Consider the following 22574-nt stretch of genomic DNA (forward strand, 5'->3'; position numbering starts at 1 on the left):
TGCAATTTACAATACAACATATGGTTTGAGAATTTATAATAAAGGATACTATGGATAAAGGCAGTATGGATTCATGTTACGAGTAAACATGTTTTTGAACTACATATGACTTGCAATACATAAATGGCAATTTTGTTAGTCAACCATGCCTTCAGTTTTTGGAGGAAAAACAAGAAAGGTCCCAGTTGGGATCTTCAAGCAGCTAGCTCAGTGTCGGTCACACCAAAGAACAAGACCCCATTATTCACAAGTTACTCTTTTCAAAGATGGCCCAGTTTCAGAGTTACACAACAACCAAGTTTAGGCTGAGATTCTAACACCTTTTCAATCCTTAACATCACTATTAGTCAAGATTTCGAAAAACAAACGGAACGGACCCTAAAACACTTGTCTTATTCAGTTCAAGGTCTCCCATAAACAAATTTCTGAGCAAACTGTTTGCAGAATAATGATAGTGAAAAAGAACATCAACATTTCATATCTGAACAATTAGCAAGTGTATGCAGTTGTGAATGGTGGTGACAACAGTTACCTGGGTATTATTTATGAAATTCAACTCAATCACATCATTTTTACATATAAAAAATTGCCTCCTTTTTTACTAGAATCACATGTTTGACAATGTTCACAATATAGACACATAATGCCTTTATTATCTGCTTATAAGGCATGCTACCTTAAACATTAACTTATGTTTGTCTACGAGATTACCTGCAAATAGAAGAGCTTTGTGACATCAAGCCACCACCATTATTACCTATTCAGCCTACATTATTCCACAAATGCAACTCCGGTAGCGAAATGCCATATTCTTCATGTACTCTGTTGCAATATGGGAGAGAATTTGCCTCACGTCGTGCCCCACCATTCCTAGTGTCCTCACAGACTTGGAGACACCATAATCACAAGCTATTGCAATAGCATCTTTCAGCAAATGGACAACACAACTAAGTTCATCATGCTACACCCACGGCTACACGACCCATTCCAACACCTTCAATGCTTTTCCTCACCATTTCTCTGCTATTCCTGTGGTCTCTTGTTTTTGGCTTCCCCTCAACCCTGTGGTTTTTTGAAATTCTACCATTCTCTGATGCTCGATATCTCTGCAAATTAGTAGCCTTCTCTGCCTCCTTGCTAGTGACACCATTTACAGCTTCTGCATTTGCTATGCTGTTTCTTGGTTGAGGTTCACCGGCTTCAGAAGGCTCTGTGGAATGACAAACAGCAGTTTCTCCAGCTACCGCACGATTATGTTTTGCTTTGGAAAGAAATTGCAATCTTGTAGAAGCTCCATTTCCCATACTTGTCGACTTCTGCTGTGTTTTAGCAGGTTTGCCTTTAGATGATGTAACCTAAAACAAAATAACAAATTATGTGCCAATCCTTTGATACACAAGCATATCTTTCATTACATCTTTCCTGGAAGCTTCTTTAATTCACATTTTACTAGTAGCCATTATGGATTTGCATTTAATCAGTGATTCTCATTCAAAATTTACATAAATTTGCACACTTGATCCACAATAAAAGGTGATTAGAGAAACATTAAACCAAATATGTTTGCTATTCATTATTTCACTTGTCTGTTCTTTTCATTACCATAGATGCCAATTATCTCATTTCTGAGATAAACCATTTGCGTAAAAGGCTTATGTGATGGTTTAATGTTAATTATCAAAATTTTATATAAAAAATGCAGCATTTATAGGTGGGCAGAAGAAGTATGCTTATAGTGAAAAAAGACCAACTATGGATGATTCAAGCTTGTTTATAAGTATGTCTTTACACTTCACATCACATGAAAGAACAAAGTAGTTGACCTACCAACCAATATAATCATTTAAGCACCTAATCTTGAAACAAGTAATAATTGAAATTATAAATTAACTATACTGGGAAAATGTTATATAGCAAAACCAAGCAACAGAACTGCTAGTTACCTTGTTTCCATTGCAGACTGGGGAGGCAGCACCATGATAGAAAGAGGGCATAGGTGTTGCTTTGAAGTTAAGGCTTTTCCGGAATTGTTTAATCTCAGCATCTGTCTTTTCCTATAATGACAATTCATTTTGATCCCAACGAAATTATTGAATGGAGTTTTGATAAGAACATTAGTAATTTTGGGACTACTTTTTATAAGTTTTAACATCTACATGAAACATGATACCCCAACATTATATCTTATCACTCCTACTAAGGATGAAAAATAAAATGCATCAGAAGATTCAATTTTCACGTACCTGTGTTTTTGCTTGGATTTGATTAATCTCAGCCTCCTTAGCATGCATTTTTTCTTCTAACTTCATATAAAACTATATCAGGTCAATCACAAGAAGAAAGAGTAAGTATGTAAATTCCGAATTATTAACTTCTGAAAAGTCACATTTGAAAATCGTTCCCTTGCCTGTTTCCTCCTTTCTGCTCGTTCATCACTTCTGAAACTAAAACCTGAAGTACTTGTCCTTGTGTCTGGCTTAGGGTTGCTAACTGTCTGCTTAAATCTGCAACATTATCTCTCCACAATTAAATTTCGACTTTCAATCGCCATATTATTGTATAAACATAACCGCGACCATACAAACCTGTTTGGACTCCTATGTACTCCTGGTTCAATTTTCTTTGATCCAGAAGGTTGAGATTTAGCTACTTTCTTTATTTGTTCTTTTCCACTGAAACTACAGAAGCAGAGTTCATTTTAGGGAATGCTACCCCATATATTATGCATATATTTAGAACATGCAAGATAGGGAGTACCTTTTATTTGCAAGACCTAATCTTGAATTAGAAGTTTCAGCATCCTGAGCACAAAAGAACAAGCAAATTCCAAAAAATAAAGCTTTATAAGAACAAGAAGTGACTTGTGATATTAGACACATCTAAAAACATTGCCTCGGACTAGCTGACCTCTCCTTTAGGAGTTCTAAGCAGCGAATGCCTTGTTGGAACAGCAGCTTGTGGTGACTGCTTTTCAGATTTCTTTCTTTGTGAACTCTCTCTTTCCCTTCTATTCTGCTTCTTCACAGCAGTTTTTGATATATCATTATTGCTAATTGTTTTCTGAACTTGACTAGCATTAACTGGAGACTTCAATCTCGGGTTGATAGATTTACTCTCTGAAGGAACTTCCAGCTGGATAAGAAAAAGATAAGTGTACAAATTACAATTAAAAACACCAATATACAATTTTTTAACACCAGACATTATCAGATTACTATTTTTCTGTGCTTTGAAATGGTCATTTTTCTTTTCCTTTTCTTTAATATATAAATATGCCCTTCAGTTTACTAACATGTTAGTACTAACCTTTGGAGGGTGATTTTGCTGATGTGACCCTGTAATTTCATCAATTTCAGTTGTTTCATTTCTAGGAGAAGGATCAATAGGCCTTGATATGTTGTCCACAGTAACACCAGTGTCATTAAGCTTCTCTTCGGTTTCTATATCTTGTCTGTCACTACTATCGGACCCAGTCTCAGATTGATGCACTTCCTGAGGTTTCATGTTTCCAAGGACACCTACCATGACATTAGCATCGTCTGAAGCAGCATCCATCTGAGATTCAGCAGTTAGAACACTATGATCTTCTCTTTCACATTCCATCCCTTCGTATTCTCCGCAATATTCTGAACCTTCAAGGCTCTCATCAAAATCAGCATATTGAGTGCTATTGTTGAAGTGATCAAATTGACCACTTGCATATCCACATTTAAATTCTGCAAGCACACCATCATCGAACTGTGCATAATTGTTGCTACTCTCGTTCATGTTATCCGCTTCTTCTTCTTCAAATTGACCTCTTGCATGTCCACATTTAAATTCTGTAAGCACACCATCATCGAACTGTGCATAATTGTTGCTACTCTCATTCATGTTATCCTCTTCTCCTTCTTCTTCTTCTTTGTGGCTGACATTTTCAGAGGAACCGTTTTCACTCTGATCTTCTTTCCCATTTTGGCTGTCGAAAGCACCTGGTGGGCGCATACCCCTTTTCTTAAAATGGGCTTCAAAATAAGCTTTCTTCTCAATAACAGATCCTGGTTTCGAGCATTTCTCAACCTCTTCGAGGTACTTATTATGAGAGAAGGACGACCTCCTTTCCCAAGACAAGTCTTCGCTTTCAAATCTTCCAAACGATATAGAACCTGAGTGCAAAGAATCCGACTGCCCAGCAAAGGACCAGATGTTAGACTGGAAATTGGATGTTTTTCATTGCAGTGCCAGATTTTGTGTTAATAATTACAAGATATTTCAGGAAGAAAATCTACTTCTTGATCACATATAAATCTCAAGGCTGGAAATCCAAAAACTTGAACATAATTTCGGTCAAAGATCCATTTAATTCAAAAATTAAACATAAATCTAGACCAAGGGAGATTTGTTGCAAGAAAATTATTGAATCAGAAACAGAAACACAAGCACAAGTTGAGCAAATCTCAGTGCAATTATGACAAGAGTTAAAGAAGAAAACGTTTCCATATCAAAATCACAGAAAAGTATATAAACTTGTATTATAAAGTATTATACTATAGCGAGAGAGCGGGACCAAACTAATATAAACATCCTAATTCACTAAAGTGAGATACTCGAGTAAGAAATCAGAACCGCAAGCAAAAAACACAAAAGCAACAGTGATAGTATTAGTAATCATACCTTAAAGCTAACGCTAAAGGGTTCTTCAAATTCTCCCGCCATAATTTCCCAAATGAAGCAGTCCTAATCACCTGCAAAACATAAGAACACCATCATTGAAACGATAATAGAATCCATAGAAAAGGAAAAAGCAAAGTCATAATTGACCATAACTACCTATCTCAAACACAATGATGAAGGGCGCACGGAGATCTGAAGAAGGTCTCCATCAGTAATACCTCTCTGAAAGAAACAGTAGGCAATTTTATGAAGATAGAGACACAGAGAAAGCGAGACAGAAAAAAGAAAAGAAACGGTTTGAGATAGGATTAGATGAAAGGAATCGCTTGCTAAAAGAGTAAAATGCCAAACGCTAACCACAACATTACAGATCTCACACACACACTAGAGATCTCTTTCATCCAAGGAAACGAAAAAGACTTTTTTTTTTTTTTTTTTTTTTTTTTTTTTGCTGTAATAGGTGGTGTGTACTGTTTTGAAGTATTAAAATGTGTGATGTGAATCTAATAAAAATGGGATAGTTTTCAGAAATATTATTAATTTAGAGAAAGATGCTCAACTCTATTCTATATCACATTTGTGTTTTGATCTGACTGACAATCAATGAATTCAGAACTGTAATTCTCTTCTTCTTTACTTTACTCTTTTTTATCTCTCCGTCGGTCGGTCTACACGATCGTTAACGCCGTTGTCTGAAAGAAACGGCCGCATTCGATGGGAGGAGGACGGGTGTTATGCCACGTGTAACTTGCCTAACTCTTTACTTTTGTTTCAGCTGAAACTATTGCGCTTTCTGTTATCAGCGTTGATTCAATTTACCCGGGCTTATTTTAAATCTAATCTAAAAGATAGCACGTACCGTCCAATAATGTCATCATAATTAACAGGATTATTCAAGGGTATTGCTAAATACCGCCCTTAATTTCCGTTTCACCGCACTGTTTTGACCATTTTACCCTTGCCACTTTTTTCCCCCCTAAAACCTTAAAAACTCTCTCTAGTTTTCTCTCCCGAGCACAAATCCCGGATTTGAAAAAAATGGATCAAAACATTCCCGAAGACAATGAGTTCGAACACGAGGTAATATTACGAGAATTAAAAACGTTATTAATCATTTTTTTATTTTTTTTTATTCGAATTTTGCCTGGGCGGGTGGCGATTACCACCCGTTCCTTAGACCGATCGGATGAACTACCCGATCGGCCTAAGGAACGGGTGGTAATCGCCACCCGCTCCACCCATGGAACGGGTGGTACGCGCCACCCGTTCCACCTTTGGAACGGGCAGTACGCGCTGCCCGTTTCCACCTATGGTATATTCAATTTAACATAATTTTTTTTTTCTATACGTTCGGGTTTGCCTACGCCCGGTCCGTGCAATTTTTTTTTAAAAAAATTCAAAATTTGCCCCTTTTTGGCCTGGGCGGGTGGTTTACACCACCTGCCCTTAGGCCAAACGGGTGGCGCATGCGCCCCACCATAAGGTGGAGCGCATGCGTTGTACGCGTTCCACCTTAAGTGGAACGCGTACGTCGAGCGATCCACCCTAAGGTGGATCGCATACGCCGCGCGCTCCGCCTTACGGTGGAGCGCGTGCGCCGTGCGATCCACCCTAAGGTGGATCGCTCGACACTATGCATCTCCACCTACGGTGGAACGCATAGTTCATGCGTTCCACCGTAGGCGGAGATGGATTCCGGCGCCCGCCTAGGCGAAATTCTGGGATTTTAATCCCGAATTTCGGCCCGATTACTCACGATTTTGATAATTTTTTTTATGGAAATACTTACCGTAATACCCATGTATCCTTTGCCGATGCCTCCTCTTCGTGCCATCTCGTTTTTGGTCGGTTTTTTTTAGAATGGAAAAGATGTTGAGAGGATTTGGAATTTCAAAACTTATGTTTGAAATAATGAGAAGGGCAAAAAGGTCAATACAGGGCGGTGAACCGGAATTTTAGTGCGGTATATAGTCGCCCACTTATTAAAATATTAGGATTAATGTATATTTACACCCTTAAAATTTTAAAGCAACTTTCACTGTTTAACATCTTGAACTTTAAAATAATCTATCACATATCTATATAGTTTTAAAAACAAATTATATAATTATAATTGATTTTAAAAACCTATCGTATACTTATAATTGGCTCATTCAGACCATTTTCATAAAATCGTCGATCTGTCATCGATCTGTCATCTTTGACAAAATAAGGTGGTATGTGCATGCTATAAAAAAATGCGTGAGTTCATTTTGTATGACGCCTCATCTGTCAAAAATGACTCGTTAAAAAATTTGTGTACAGCAGATCCGAATAAACCAACTATAAATATACAATAGCAATAGGTTTTTAAAATCAATCATAGATGTGTACAATTATATTGTACAGTTCATTAGATGTTTTTGAGTGTATTTAAAATTTAAATGGCAATTAGTTTTTTTTTTTTGATCTAAATGGTGGATTTGAAGTGAGAATATAAGTTTGGCAATTAGTTTATTAATATTAAAAGGATTAAATAAAAAAAAACTATGATATTTATCAAAATATAAAATAAAAACAATTTTTTAATAGTAATTAATATTTTAAATATTATATATATACACCTTGATGTGGTTGAATTATATAAGTCTATTTGAAGATCTGTAATTAGTCAGAAATAACATTAAAAGGGTGGGTTGTTGACCGCTAACCCACGTTGATGCCTAAGTTAGTTTGAGGTAAGACTTGAGGATGAACACAACAGTAAATCAATGCTAAGATGTATGCGTAATGAATAAAAAATGAAGTAAGTGTACATTGAGATACGTTTACTCTATTTATACTGTGATCAAACTATAAAAGACAATTATAAGTTTAGTAGCGGGATATGCTACGTGTCACACGTTAATAGGTAAATGTATGTTTGGATATCAGGACCTGATATCCTTTAAGCCCACTAGACCCGTGATTCACATGATTAGGCGTGATTGTTGTAACAGTTAGATCATTAACTAGGTCTTTTGAGACTTTCTGATCCAGGTCCCCAATACGGAATCGTATTGACCAGTTTTGTTATGATGGCACCACGTGATATCTTTCCTCGGTTGCTTGTTCGGGTTTCGTAAGTGCCACATGGCGAGTTTATATTTGCTTGATATCATATGCCCCCAGGGTCTAACTTATTGTTCTTTAGGATGAGAAATTATTGGCTTTGGGAAGCATTTGACTTGTTGATTCCTGATAAGTTGATGGAGGGGGGTTGACGTTTGATAATTTTTAGGTTTTTTGAGAAATGAATGACTGATAAGGAGGTTACACGAGCTCCTAACGATTGATTTGCATGTCGCTTAGTTTGCTCATAAAATGAAACTCTTAGAGCATGTTTTTTCTGTACTGTTGGACGTCTTTCAAATTGACGGTTATCCATCTCACGACTTTGCATTTTTAAAGGGCGCACCGGGGGTTGTTAATGTTCTTCAAGCATTACTTATTAGTAATGATGGTGCCTTTAGATTCTTATAATTGAACAATATAAAAGGAGGAGGGTGTTAGGTGCATTTCTTCCATTCCCCATTCATCTTACTTTGCCTTCTTACTAGTTCTCGTTCTTCTTCTTTATGGTGATTTCGCAAGTAATTTTGATTCTCCTAATGAGCGATATTTCATATTGATCTTATGGAGATCCCAATTATTTCTTGATGATATATGTGATGCGAACCCACGAGGAACGGTGCCTCGAAAACCCAACAACTAGATTTGATCCCCAAGAAAGCTAACGAATCAGGGTTGGATAGAAAAGAACCTTTGTAAAACGGAGTTGCAAAGACCCAATTCCAATCTCCAACAACCAAGAATAAAACCCGAATGATAAATTGAGACGGAAGAAAACCCCTGCAAAACAAAGTTGCAAAGACCCAATCCCTAGTCTAACTAACAAGGATTCGATTCCAAATTGTTCAGTTGTAGTGCTCCAAAGAACACAAGAGAAACCCTCGCTTGAATCTCAAGAGAAGAAATTCCGAACTTTAATTTCAATGATAATCGATGTCTGCCGATTACAATCCAAGAGAAAGCTATAAATACCTAATTCTATTTAGCTATAGTCGGACGTAATGGTCCTTACAAAAATAAGGAATAAAATAGGAAGTTAAGGGTATATTGGTAACTTACCTAATTATTAAATAAAACAAAACTAATTGTTGTTGGCATAGGAGTAATTAAAATGATAAAACCACGTTCCACTTCCATTTGTTGATAATTGGGCAGAAGCCAAAATCGCTTAAGTCGTGCCCACGTCAATTTCACGCCACTTTTGTTATGGAGAAACAGAAGCCAAAATCGTCTAAGCCGTGCCCATGTCAATTTCCATGCCATTTTTGTTATGGAGAAACAGAGGCCAAAGTCGTCTAAGCTGTGCCCACGCTTTAGGAAAACTTCTGAAATTGTTGTTAAATCCTTGAGAACAAAGCCAATCAATCTCGAACATTCTCATGTGAACCTGAATGCTCCAATTGACCTCCGTATTCACATCCCATGCAACTTGAAAGAGATATGACGATTAATGGACCATTAATTTCAGAAACTCCGTTTTTATCCGCGATGTCCATCACTTGGACCATATATGTTTGAAGCTCCTCTTCAAACTGCTTGGCTCTTGCTCGGGTAATGGGTCCATCGGGAAGCTTTAATTGAGTGTTATGAGATCCCAAGTTTGGACTCTAATTTCCATTCTCATCAATATGTGGATCTCATATCTTCCTCTCTTTGTTAGGTGAACATTGTTCACCGTGGTTTTGTTGGGTATTGATGCCCAACATGTTGAGTTAGGACGTTGATTTCCTCTTATGAGTAGTGTTGTGGACATTCTGGGAGGATTTTCACTTTGTATTTCCTAGGCTTTGCTAATTTTTGGGCAGAGCTTCTAGTTTTTTCCAAGATTGTCCCTGATACGGGTACTTGAATGAGCGGGGCCATCTTTCAACGTCTTTGGAAGTCCAAACTAAGGAGTGAGAGGAGGGAAAGAAAGCAGCCGATTGAAGTTGTGCAAGGGACAATGGCTTCATTCATTGAGTTTGATCTCGAATGGGAGTGTGTAGTTACGTTTGGAAAGCTAGCCTCCTATGTACCCCTTCTCTTACCATATTTAGAGTGAGGTCTTTTCCTTCTGGCTCTCTTCATATGTCATGTGTGGGATCATAGGTGAATCTTTATTGACATTCCTTTTGTGCTCTTCTTGTATCTTTGGATTTGTTTTTTTTTTTGTTCTTTGTTAATGTAAAGAAGTTTTATGTTTTGATAAATATAAAGTAGTTTTGATTCGCATGTTTATTTTGTCAATTTTTGACACAATGTTCCATGTTTTTGCTTTGATCTTTATACTAGGATTTTTAATCAAATAAAAGTAAATTTGCCTCGGAGGGTTCAAAAGTCATTTATGTGTCTAATATTGTTTTGTTAGAGTATTTTCGACTAAAGATTGTGATTAAAATCCTTATAGCATGCATATGATTGACCTTTAATATAATCTAAGGGCAATTTAATAACCACATTAAAGTTGAAACAAAGATAAAAAAAATGATGAAATTTTTATTATTTGTTTTCGATTATCTTTATAGATAGGAAGTTTAAATAACAATTGAAAATCTTTATTTGGAGAGGGTCGGGCGGTTTGAATAGGGCCTTTACTCATATAACGTTTGAGTGAGTTGGCATTCTAGGTTCGAGTGACTGGCATGCCATCCAACTCTTTCAACTTTTATGTGTACAAGTTTACACATTCTGTTATTTAGCATGGACCTTCCCACCATGCCCCTCGTTTGTCTTTAGCTTTTTTAGATTATGATGCCTCGGTGCTGCACATCACAAGGTCGCCCATGAAGAATTACCGATGCCTAGATTTATTTTCATAGGCGTACTTGATGTTTTGCATGTATGCCTCCATGCGTATGAGGGCTCTTTCTCTCATTTCTTCAAGAAGATCCAACTGATGCCTCATGTTTGTCTCGTTGTCTTCTTTAGAGTAGAAAGTTTGATGAGGATTGGCCGCTCATATATCAACTAGGATGAAGGCTTCATCCTGTATATGAGTGAGAAGGGCGTAGCACTTGTAGTTGTCCCAACTGTTGTCTTATAGGCCTATAACATAGTGTATAACTGTTTAAACTAGTCGGAGTCGAGCCTTTACAGCCTTTTCTTGAGGCCTTGTACGATGGTTCTATTTGTGACCTTAGTCATTCTGTTCGTCTTGGGGTACAAGATAAAGAAAAAATGGAGTTTGATCCATAGGTTTCTACAGTAGGTTCTGAAAGCGGTACGGTCAAACTATTTGCCGTTGTAAGTGATTATAGTGTGAGGGATGACAAATCTTCTTAGGATTTTCCTGTTGATGAAGTTGATGATCTAATTCGAAGTAATGTTGGAAGATAGATATACTTCTTGAAGGAAAAATAGGCTAACGTATAGCAGCGGAAATATAAAAATTTTAACCTATTTCCATTAACCCCAAGATCCGTTAATCGTTATTTCATATAAAGAGGGATAAAAGAAATACCTTTCAGAAGTTCTATCTACCGTTGCAAACGAAGTGCCCACAACTCTTACTTCGAGTTCCCGAGCACAAAACAAAACAATGGAAGATCAAGTTAGAATCAACCGTTTATAACAACCAAAGTAGATTGTCTCTAATTAATCAACACAAGATCAAGGATAAAGAGAAAGAGATGAAAATCAATTGAACGGTAGGAAGCGGTAGAAAATCTCGTCCTCGAGCAAGGGGGTCGAAATTCTCTCTCTTAATTTGCCTTAGGGTATTTCGAAAATAGCATGTAGGGGAGTATTTATAATCTCTTGTATCTAATCCCTAGTTAGATAGAATTAGGTTACTGAATAAGAATTTAATTCGGAATAGAATTCTTAATTATTATCTATTAATATATCTAAATATAAAAGATAATAATAATAACCTTATTGGATAATAATAGGAGTAATTTTAATCTCATTAAAACTCCTAATTTAATTATCCTTTTATTAATTTAATTCATAATTCTAATCTAATTAGGATTGATAAAATCAAATTAATTATTTATGTACTAATACATAAATTTCGCCCCCCTTAATAATTGGGCCTTATTGGGCTCAGTTGGGCTTCCATCAATTAATTAACATCTGTCTCTCTTTTGGGTTCCAAGTCTTATGTGTGACCCATTAGGTTCTTATCGCTTCTAGCCGTATGCAACTATTAAATTAATTTTCAAAGAACTATATTTAATCTTTGCATAACGGAATGATGTACAAAGTATGTGATTAGCAAGTCCGTAATCATTCCCCCAGAGCTATAAGAAGACAGGTTGATTCTGTCGTTAACCTTTCCGTATTAGTTACAGTATAATTCGATCCTTTATCAACTACATCCTTGAACTGAATCTTATGACTATGGATAATGTCAAGTCACATATAGCGAGACGTTCGTTTTACTTGTACAGGCCGAGTCAACTCCAATTAGATAGGTTAAGAGAAATCTGCATTTCTATCTTAAGCTATCACCTTGCAAGGATTTAGAGTCAAGTCTTCCACAAGCGATCCATGGACATATCTCCCATTTATCGGGAGTGATAAATGCTCAATCCAATGTATAACTATCCTGCAATTACTTCCTGTGATACCCAACGTCTGCTGTTCACACCCCAGAGTCATCTCTGTTAAGGATCGTGTTACAACAGGATCAAAGCGTCACATTCCGTAACCCATAATTACTAATTAACATTCCTTTGAGTCTGAGGATTACTTATACCTATTAATACCAATGAGATGAACAGGTGACAAGGATGAATCTACCCATCCTGTTATCTCAAGTCGGGTCCCCAATCCTAATGAACTTCTTTTCATTGGATCCATGTAACTGTCCAGATATCTGTATATATGAAGCTTGTGAGATCAGCTTTCTGTCGGGACAGAAGACATTGCTACATGCAAGTCTCAACAGTGATATGTCAATCCTGAACATATTACTTGACTTGGGGTGGTTTTAAGTTTATTAGTTTATTATAAAGTTTCGTCTCACTTCATACTTGTATGAACACTTTATAATCACTTTAAACAAACTTACGGATTTCCTTTTATTTAGACTTTATTTAGTTCTTAAAAGGGATTGCCTTTATATAGTTATGAAAACATATCTCATTAAAACAAACGATATAAAGAACACTTCATTTACATTAAGTTCGTATCCTAGAACAATTGTCTATAGGACACTAAACCCCAACGTACTCCCACTTGGACTAAAGCCAATTGTTTCTATAACTTATCCCAGTAGAAGTTAGATGACGATCATGTACTTTCTGGGTTAAGGGCTTTGTCAACGGATCTGCAACGTTGTCCTCAGTAGGTACTCTTTCTATTCTCACATCTCCTCTTGCCACAATTTCTCTTATAATGTGGTATCGCTTCAGGTAATGCTTGGATGCATGATGAGACCGCGGTTCCTTTGCTTGCGCAATAGCTCCATTGTTATCACAGTACAGTGTAATGGGATTTACAATGTCAGGCACCACACCAAGTTAAGTAATGAACTTCCTAATCCAAACCGCTTCCTTTGCTGCTTCTGCAGCAGCGATATACTCTGACTCGGTCGTAGAGAAATTTACTCTTCCTTGCTTGGAACTCTTCCAGCTGACCGCGCCCCCATTCAAGATAAACATGTATCCTGATTGGGATTTAAAATCATTCTCATCTGTGAGATGACTTGCATCTGAAAATCCTTCTATTTTCAGATCCCCTTCTCCGTACACTAGGAACATGTCTTTAGTTCTTCTCAAGTACTTAAGAATGTTTTTTACGGCAATCCAGTGCTCGTCTCCCATATTTCCTTGGTAACGACTCGTTATACTTAACGCGAACACTACGTCAGGTCTAGTGCATAGCATAGCATACATAATCGAACCGATTGCGCTGGCGTACGGGACTACAGCCATGCGCTTCTTATCATCATCGGTTTTAGGACATTGATGATTGTTTAACTTTACTCCATGTATCATGGGTAAGTTACCTCGTTTCGATTCAAGCATGCTAAACCGCTTTAGCACCTTTTCGATGTATGTAGCCTGTGAAAGACCAAGCAGTCTTCTTGATCTATCTCTGTAGATCTTTATACCAAGTATATAAGCTGCTTCACCAAGGTCTTTCATTGAGAAGTTACCAGATAACCATACTTTTACCGACTATAGTAGAGCTACGTCATTTCCCATTAATAATATATCGTCCACATATAATATCAGAAATGCAACTGAGCTCCCACTTGCTTTCTTGTAAATGCAAGCTTCTTCGCAATTTTGTTCGAAACCAAATTGTTTTATGGTTTCGTCAAAACGCTTGTTCCAGCTTCTTGATTCTTGCTTGAGTCCATAAATGGATCTCTGAAGTTTGCAAACCTTGTTTGTATCCTTCGATATGAAACCTTCAGGTTGCATCATATATACATCCTCAAGCAGGTTTCCGTTTAGGAAAGCTGTTTTCACATCCATTTGCCAAATCTCGTAATCGTAGTGAGCGGCAATAGCAAGCATTATTCTGATTGATTTGGACATAGCCACAGGAGAGAAAGTTTCGTCATAATCAATTCCTTGTTTCTGACGATATCCTTTCGCTACTAACCTAGCTTTGTAGGTGCTAACCTTTCCATCCATGTCAGTCTTCTTTTTGAAGATCCACCTGCACCCAATGGGTTTTATCCCTTCGGGTGTGATAACAACCCAAATTATTCTTGAATAAGGAATAAGGGAAAATTAATAGAGATAATGACAAACCATTATTTCTTCTAAAAGAGATATTTATGCATGATTAATGTGGAATTAATGATAATTAATGCATGGGTGAATATGCAAATAATGAGGAAAAGGAAGGAGTTTCTAGCATTATGCCACACCACGTGGACCATGGCGAGATACGCCATAACGAGATACGCCCGATGAGAGCGAGTAATGGAGACCCGCCATTGTTCTCAAGGAGAGCGTACATACGCCTTGACGGATCCAAGAATACCAAAAGGCGCCTTTATTACCCTCCATGAATGGGAATAAATACAATTAAATGGCAATTAATAGCCATTAAAGGGGAATACAGACTTGACTGTTTGAATACCTCAACTCTGAGGGTTTTAATGATAAATGATGGGATTAATGGAGAATTGATACCAATCAAAGATGAGTAATGGCACAACTCTTCACCTGCTTCCCCATTAATGTTGAAGGTTACAGAAACCTATATAAATACCCCAGCTTCCTAGGATCAAAGGTACACTTACTGATTCTCTATGTTAAGCCCAAAATATACCTAAAATATCATACATAAATACGTTAAATTTACATTGAAATCGTGCTAATTATATTCATTTAGAATACTTTTACGTCTTTATTTACTTATTTGATGCAAGGTACTTAATTATTTGGTTAAATCCAATTAGGAGCGAAAACGGAGCAAAAACGGAGCTAAAATGGAGGAAAAACCTAAAAAACGTACCGAGAATGCATATCAGTCAGAAGAACGCTCAAGGAGGACGAAAAGCAGTCAAGAGACAGGGAAAATTCTCTCTGTCGCGACTGAGATTTTCATAATCTCAGTCGCACGGAAGCTAGCTCGGGAGAAAGACGAAGTCTTCAACTCGCCTCTGTATCCCCTGTCACGACTGAGATTTTCGAAATCTCAGTCGCGACAGCGAACTGTTCTACACACAAAACACATGTTTTAAATCGGAAAAACGCGTCTGTTCGTTCGGATAAAACCGATCCTTCACCAGCGGACACGACCCATCATTTACAACCCTTCAACAACTATAAATAAGTGTTCCATTTCAGAATTGAAAAGGTGGGAAAAAGTTAGAGAAATTAGAGAAGAAAGTTATTATGTTGAGTTTCTGATTCAGAAAAGAATCAGAAAGTTAGATTACAAACAAACTTGCTATACACAAGTTGTTATTAGATTAGTTATAAACACAGTATTAGTTTAGTTTCTAAGGTTGATCAGAGACAAGTTTTCATTCTGGTAGTGGACCTAGCAGTCTCTATTCCGAAGATCCAGCGAGAAGAATTGACGGCTGAAGCGCATGAGGTTTGACGCACCTACGGAGTTTGAGAGAAAGATTGTCAACCCGGATCTCAAAGTTTTCGTTACAATGCTATCCAAGTTTCTACTTCTCTGTTAACTTGTGAAAATTCACATTTCATTAATGATATACTTATTTATTCAATATATTCTTACTATTGTTATTTTGATATTGTTCTGACAAAATGATTTTCAAAATGATAAATTGGTGTTTTTATTAAAACGTTCTATTCCATCTTATTCATATAAGAACTTTGTTGAACACTTGACAGATTTAGTTTTTATGGATGACATGATCGCTGATCGCGGCTTATCAGACATAAAATACTAGTTTGATTAAGGTAGGAATCACCTCAACATCAGGGGGATTTCTACGATTCAAAGCCATTTAATTGAATAAATCGCTATATTGTTACATGTCCATAATCTTTACAAAGTTAAAGTTGTTTTCTTTGCTTTATGAAAATAAGTTTTACACCTTCTATTTATTCCAATTACGGAAGTATCTGTCTTGTAATCAAAATCCCAAGACAGAACTGTTCTCTAAACTCGATATAATACTTCTATCTAATCCTAATTTACCAAAACCAATTCCATCAATTAAACGTATTTCTTTTATTAATCCTAAACACGTGATTAAAACCGAGTTAAATAAAGTTTTAGTTAAAAAGCGTTCCCTGTGGGTTCGATATCTTTTATTACTACAAGCGTATACCGTGCACTTGCGGAAATCGTTCAACAAGTTTTTGGCGCCGTTGCCGGGGAACGCCAAAATTTTTGACAAAATTTTAAATTTTTCGTGTTTTATTTCGAATCTAGGTTTAAACATACTTATTTTAACTTTTATAATTTAATAATTTTCATTTACTAAATTATCTATTTTTCAAATTCTGTTTTGTAGGTAGTTTCAGTTCGTGCAAGATTTCAGGTTCATGCGCAGTTCTCGAAGTTCAGGCATTGTACCAGACCATATAGACCCAGAAATTGAGAAAACCATTAGGAAGAACAAGAAAAACAAGAAAAACAAAAATAAGACCCCAGTAAAAACATATACCAAGCCAGAAAAAATGGCAGACCCACCAACACTTATGGATTACGCTAGGCCAGGTGTGGCCGGTGTGACCAATAGTATCGTTAGACCCAGAATCACCGCAAATCAATTTGAAATTAAGCCAGCTTTGCTTAATATGTTGCAAAATAATGTAACATTTTACGGGTTACCTAACGAAAATCCTAACACCCACTTAACAAATTTCCTTGAAATTTGTGATACTTTTAAAATCCCAGATGTGACTGCAGAAGCAATCAAACTTCGCCTCTTTCCTTTCACTTTGAAGGACCGAGCCAAAGAATGGTTAACTTCTATGCCAGCCGCAACTTTTTCCACTTGGGAACAATTAGCCCAAGCGTTTTTATCTAAATATTTCCCTTTAGCAAAAACCGCAAGAGTCATAAAAGAGTTAACATCTTTTTCTCAAAATGATAATGAGACTCTTTATGAAACTTGGGAACGTTTTAAAGAACTTCAACGTTTATGCCCACACCACCAATTACCCGCTGAACTTTTAATGCAAACATTTTACAATGGACTAAATCCTACAACTAGGGGTTCATTAGATGCTATGTCGGGAGGGCTATTTATGAAGAAAACATCAGCCCAAGCGAGAGAACTTTTGGAGGAAATGGCAATCAACAACAGTATGTGGCCCGCGGAACGTGGACATATACCGGTGGCAAAACCATCATCCTCAACCTCATCATCAGTTAAAGGTATAGTTGAACTCGATCCAGTCGCGATGTTACAAGCCCAATTTTCTGCGTTATCGCACAAAATTGACAAATTTATGGCACCACGTGATACCAATAGTAATCCAATCCAAACGGATGTGGATTACGAAAATATGAGTGAGATCGAACAAGTAAATTTTGTCCAAGGGCAAAACCAAACTAATAATCCTTATTCTAATACCTATAATGCTGGATGGAGGAATCATCCTAACTTTAACTGGAAAGATAACAATAACAATAATACAAGTGCTAATCAAAATCGTACCACTAATTATCAAAATCAGTCAAGAGATACGATTAGCACTTTATCTTCTAAAATCGACAAGTTTATAGATGCTATCAGTGGAAAAATAAGTAATCACGACGATGGTTTTAAACGGATCGAAAGTAAATTCGATCAGCTTATTAAAAACCACTCATCTAGCATCCATAATTTGGAGGTTCAAATTGGTCAACTTGCTAAATCAATTCCATCCCGAAAAGAGGGAAGTCTTCCCAGCCATACGGAAGAAAATCCGAAAGAGCAGGTGAAAGCTATTACTCTTCGTTCAGGAAAAAATTATCAAGGGCCTGAAATGCCCAAAGATGCAACATTACCAGGAACTGATTTACCAAAGTCCAAAGAAGATATCTTAAACACAAATAGTTCACCATTTGACACAAGTACCAAAACTTTTGTACCCAAGCCACCTTTTCCGCACAAAGTCCGAAATAAGGACTATGATAAACAACTTCTAACGTTTTTGGATAAACTTAAAAATTTGCACATCAATTTGACATTTATGGATGCAATCACACAAATTCCTAACTATGGTAAGTTTTTAAAGGATTTGATTTCGAAGAAAATCAGTTGGGAAGGAATTTCATCCATTTCGTTAACTGAAGACTGTAGTTCAATAGTATCAAGTAATTTTCCCACTAAACTCAAAGATCCCGGATGTTTTACTATTCCGTGTAAATTGGGAGATATTGAATTCCCAAGTTGTCTTTGTGATTTAGGAGCAAGTATAAACTTAATGCCATTGTCTATTTTTAACAAGTTAGGTTTAGAAGAAGATATCAAACGTACCAATATGGTTTTGCAATTAGCGGATCAAACCACTAAGAGGCCATATGGTATAATTGAAGATGTTTTAGTCAAAGTCGATAAATTTATTTTTCCTACCGATTTTGTTATATTAGACTTTGCATATGATATAAATTACCCTTTAATTTTTGGTAGACCGTTTATGAACACGGGACGCGCTTTAGTAGATGTGTCGGAAGGGAATGTAGTTTTAAGGATAGGAGAAGATAAGGTCGAGTTTAATATGAACAAAGCGATGAAATACCCTATGGAGGAATTCGCTTGTATGAAACTTGATTTAGTCGAGGAATGTGTCAATGATGTTATTCAGAGTGAAGAAATAATTGAACCTATAATAGGTGAGGAATTAGAAGATAAGGACCCAGAGCCTTTGATTCGAGAAGATGGACCAGTTCCGCCTTCAATTGTAACACCCCCTAAATTAGAACTTAAAGAGTTACCCAGTCATTTGAGGTACGCTTTCTTAGGCGAAGCCGATTCTCTACCTATAATTATTTCTAACAAATTAACAAACGATCAAGAAGAAAAATTGAAAGAAGTTGTTAGAAATAGGATAGGAAGTATGGGATGGCAAATTTCAGACTTAAAAGGAATAAATCCTAGTATAATAATGCATAGAATTCACTTAGAAGAGGATAAGCCACCTAAAGCGGATAGGCAAAGACGCTTAAATCCGAACATGAAAGAAGTAGTCAAAAATGAGATTACTAAACTTTTAGACAATGGAATCATTTATCCAATCTCGGATAGTGAATGGGTTAGTCCAATCCATTGTGTACCCAAAAAAGGAGGCATAACTGTTGTAAGAAATGATGAAGGTGAACTGATACCTACACGAACCACCACCGGTTGGAGGGTTTGTATAGACTATAGGAACCTAAATAAAGCAACTAGGAAAGATCATTTTCCTCTACCTTTCATTAATCAAATGATCGAAAGGATAGCCGGTCATGCATTTTATTGTTTCCTAGACGGTTATTCCGGATTCTTTCAAATTTACATTTACCCGGATGACCAAGACAAAACAACCTTCACGTGTCCTTACGGAACATTTGCATATAGGAGAATGCCTTTTGGTCTATGTAATGCACTAGCAACATTTCAACGATGTATGACAGCAATATTTAATGACTTCATTGAAGACATAATGGAAGTTTTCATGGATGATTTTTCAGTTTATGGAGATTCTTTCGATGCATGTTTACAGAACTTAGATAAAGTATTGTCTAGATGTGAGGAAACGAATTTAGTATTAAATTGGGAAAAATGTCATTTCATGGTAGACGAAGGAATTGTTCTAGGTCATAAGATATCTGAAAAAGGTTTAGAAGTGGACAGAGCAAAGACTTCAGTTATAGAAAAATTACCCCCACCAACCACTGTTAAGGGAGTAAGATCATTTTTAGGTCATGCAGGTTTTTACAGAAGGTTTATAAAGAACTTTTCTGTAATCTCCAAACCACTTACTAATTTGCTTATGAAAGATTCAACTTTTGATTTTAATAAAGATTGTTTACAAGCTTTCAATACTCTGAAAACAGCTTTAGTCAGTACACCTATAATATCGAAACCCGATTGGAATCTACCTTTCGAAATTATGTGTGATGCGAGTGACTTAGCTATAGGATGTGTATTAGGTCAAAGGAAGGATAAGAAACTTCATGTTATATATTATGCGAGTCACACATTGTCCGGTGCACAGTTAAATTACACCACAACTGAAAAAGAAATGTTAGCAGTAGTTTTTGCATGTGATAAGTTCCGATCTTATTTGTTAGGTTCTAAAGTCATCATTTATATAGATCATGCAGCTTTACTATATTTATTTGCTAAGAAAGATGCAAAACCACATCTTATTAGATGGGTTTTACTATTGCAAGAATTTGACATTGAGATTAAAGACAAAAAAGGAGTAGAAAACCTGGTCGCCGATCATCTATCAAGACTTGAGGATGAAAACGGTCCCATCGGTGAAACATCAGGCATTCGAGATGATTTCCCCGATGAACATCTCAAGCAAGTACAAAGTGTCATAGCTCCATGGTACGCGGACATTGCCAATTACTTAGCTGCATATGTTGTGCCAGATGGATTGACTTCTCAGCAAAAGAAGAAATTCTTTTCAGAAGCTAAGAAATATTTTTGGGAAGATCCATTCTTGTTCAAAACATGCGGCGATGGAATACTTAGGAGATGTGTTAGTGAGTTTGAATATGACTCTATAATATTAGAATGTCATGCTAGCGCTTACGGAGGTCATAATAGCGTAAGCAAAACAGCAGCTAGAATACTTGAATGCGGATTCTTTTGGCCTACTCTGTTTAAAGATGTCCGTTCATTTATTACCCGCTGTGATAAATGTCAAAGAACAGGGAATATAGGAAGGAAATATGAGATGCCTCTTACGAACATATTGGAAGTTGAAATCTTCGACGTATGGGGAATTGATTTCATGGGTCCTTTTCCTCCTTCTTTTGGCAAAAATTATATATTAGTAGCCGTAGATTATGTTTCAAAGTGGGTTGAAGCAATTGCAACCCCGACAAATGATTCTAAAGTAGTTGTTAAGTTTTTAAATTCAATATTCTGTCGATTTGGAGTTCCTAGAGTTATGGTAAGTGACGGTGGTACTCATTTCGTAAATAGAGCTTTTGAGTCACTTATGAAAAAATACGGAGTACACCACCGTATCTCTACACCGTACCATCCTCAAACGAATGGTCAGGCAGAAATTTCAAATAGAGAACTCAAATGGATACTTGAGAAAACAGTTTCGTCTTCTAGAAGAGACTAGGCACATAAACTTAACGATGCATTATGGGCATACCGTACTGCATTTAAAACACCTATCGGAATGACACCTTATAGATTAGTCTATGGTAAAGCTTGTCATTTGCCAGTTGAATTAGAACATAAAGCATATTGGGCTATAAGAACCCTTAATTATGATTTGCAAAGCGCAGGGAAAAAGCGTTTGTTCGACTTAAACGAGTTGGATGAATTACGCTATTTGTCCTACGAAAATGCAAGAATTTATAAGGAAAAAATTAAAAAGTGGCATGATGCCAAAATCAAAATTAAAAACTTTAATGTTGGGGATAAAGTCTTACTTTTTAATTCGAGATTAAAGTTATTTCCAGGTAAGCTAAAATCTAGATGGGCTGTACCATTTTTGGTTGTTAAAACATTTGATTACGGAGCTTTGGAGCTAGAAAAGTCTAATGGCGATCGATTTAAGGTTAATGGTAATCGTTGCAAGATTTATTTCGACGGAGCTCCAATTCAAGCAATTGAATCCGTGGATAAATTCTACGAAAATTAATTTATTTAGTTTTCATGTTTTTAATTTATAGTTTTTTCTTGTTTTATGTTCATCATTCTTATTCTTATTCTTTTTAATTAATTTATTTTTATTTTTAATTTATTTACTTTTATTTTTATTTTTATTTTTATATTTATTTTTGTGTACAAATGAGTTTTGTTAACATTAAAATTTTAATTTAGTCATGTTTTGAAAGTTTCATTAAGTTTTAAGTGTTATTGAGAAATTAAATATGCAGAAATCTCAGTTGAGATTTTCCATGTTTCAGGATTTGGAAATCTCAGTTGAGATTCCGAAAATCTCAGTTGAGATTTTCTGTTTTTTTTTTTTTGTATTTGAAATAACTGTAAGGGATTACAGTCTTCTTTCTTGCAATTTCTGTCAGTTGAATCAAAGAGGTATCACTTTGGCACCTTTTTCTTTTTAACAGACACAACCTTTCACTTATAGGTCTTATATATTCCTGTAGGATCAGACTTCAATCATTTCATTTTATCTTTCTGACTTTCTTTCTAAAATTCTCAAATCCTACAGACTTCATTTTCTTTTCTCTCACAGACATGACTAAGTCTTTGAAAAATGTTCAAAAGCACACTTCTGCTCAAAGCGGGAAAATTGATATCTTCGATCGTTATGGTGCATGGTTTCCCA

The 22574-nt window shown here is 36.3% G+C and overlaps 1 protein-coding gene, 1 non-coding gene and 1 pseudogene across 4 annotated transcripts; 1 reads left to right on the forward strand and 2 right to left on the reverse strand.

Moving 5' to 3' along the window:
* LOC136208040 (uncharacterized) overlaps nt 1-20697 on the forward strand; it is a 133800-nt pseudogene extending 113103 nt beyond the window's left edge.
* Nucleotides 517-5272, reverse strand: LOC136208652 (protein WVD2-like 7). Of its 3 annotated transcripts, none has more exons than XM_065999740.1 (10): nt 4810-5272; nt 4654-4724; nt 3307-4164; nt 2908-3132; nt 2758-2801; nt 2586-2672; nt 2408-2504; nt 2244-2315; nt 1944-2054; nt 517-1355 (listed from the first exon to the last, which is right to left on the reverse strand). In XM_065999740.1, exons 2-10 carry the CDS (start codon nt 4693-4695, stop codon nt 957-959), a joined length of 1935 nt encoding a protein of 644 aa, XP_065855812.1. In that variant the 5' UTR covers nt 4696-4724; nt 4810-5272; the 3' UTR covers nt 517-956. The 3 variants fall into 3 exon arrangements, with proteins under 3 accessions (XP_065855812.1, XP_065855813.1, XP_065855811.1); XM_065999741.1 differs by having other exon boundaries at nt 2244-2303; nt 2586-2678; XM_065999739.1 differs by having other exon boundaries at nt 2586-2678; nt 4810-5270.
* LOC136210097 (small nucleolar RNA R71) lies at nt 17172-17278 on the reverse strand. The gene has a single exon (XR_010677805.1). It is a non-coding gene; the product is annotated as a small nucleolar RNA R71 (small nucleolar RNA).
* Nucleotides 20698-22574: the final 1877 nt, after the last annotated feature.

The sequence above is a fragment of the Euphorbia lathyris genome, chromosome 10 (genome assembly GCF_963576675.1).
Source record: "Euphorbia lathyris chromosome 10, ddEupLath1.1, whole genome shotgun sequence".
Classification (NCBI taxonomy): domain Eukaryota; kingdom Viridiplantae; phylum Streptophyta; class Magnoliopsida; order Malpighiales; family Euphorbiaceae; genus Euphorbia; species Euphorbia lathyris.

What these genes read in the sequence shown, in the direction of transcription:
- LOC136208652 (XM_065999739.1), bottom strand. Translation starts at nt 4,695, where the DNA reads ATGGCGGGAGAATTTGAAGAACCCTTTAGCGTTAGCTTTAAG. An exon ending in CCTTTAGCGTTAGCTTTAAG is followed by an intron (nt 4,165 to 4,653) that starts GTATGATTACTA and finishes TTTGCTGGGCAG; the next exon opens with TCGGATTCTTTGCACTCAGG. An exon ending in TTAGAACTCCTAAAGGAGAG is followed by an intron (nt 2,802 to 2,907) that starts GTCAGCTAGTCC and finishes TTTTGTGCTCAG; the next exon opens with GATGCTGAAACTTCTAATTC.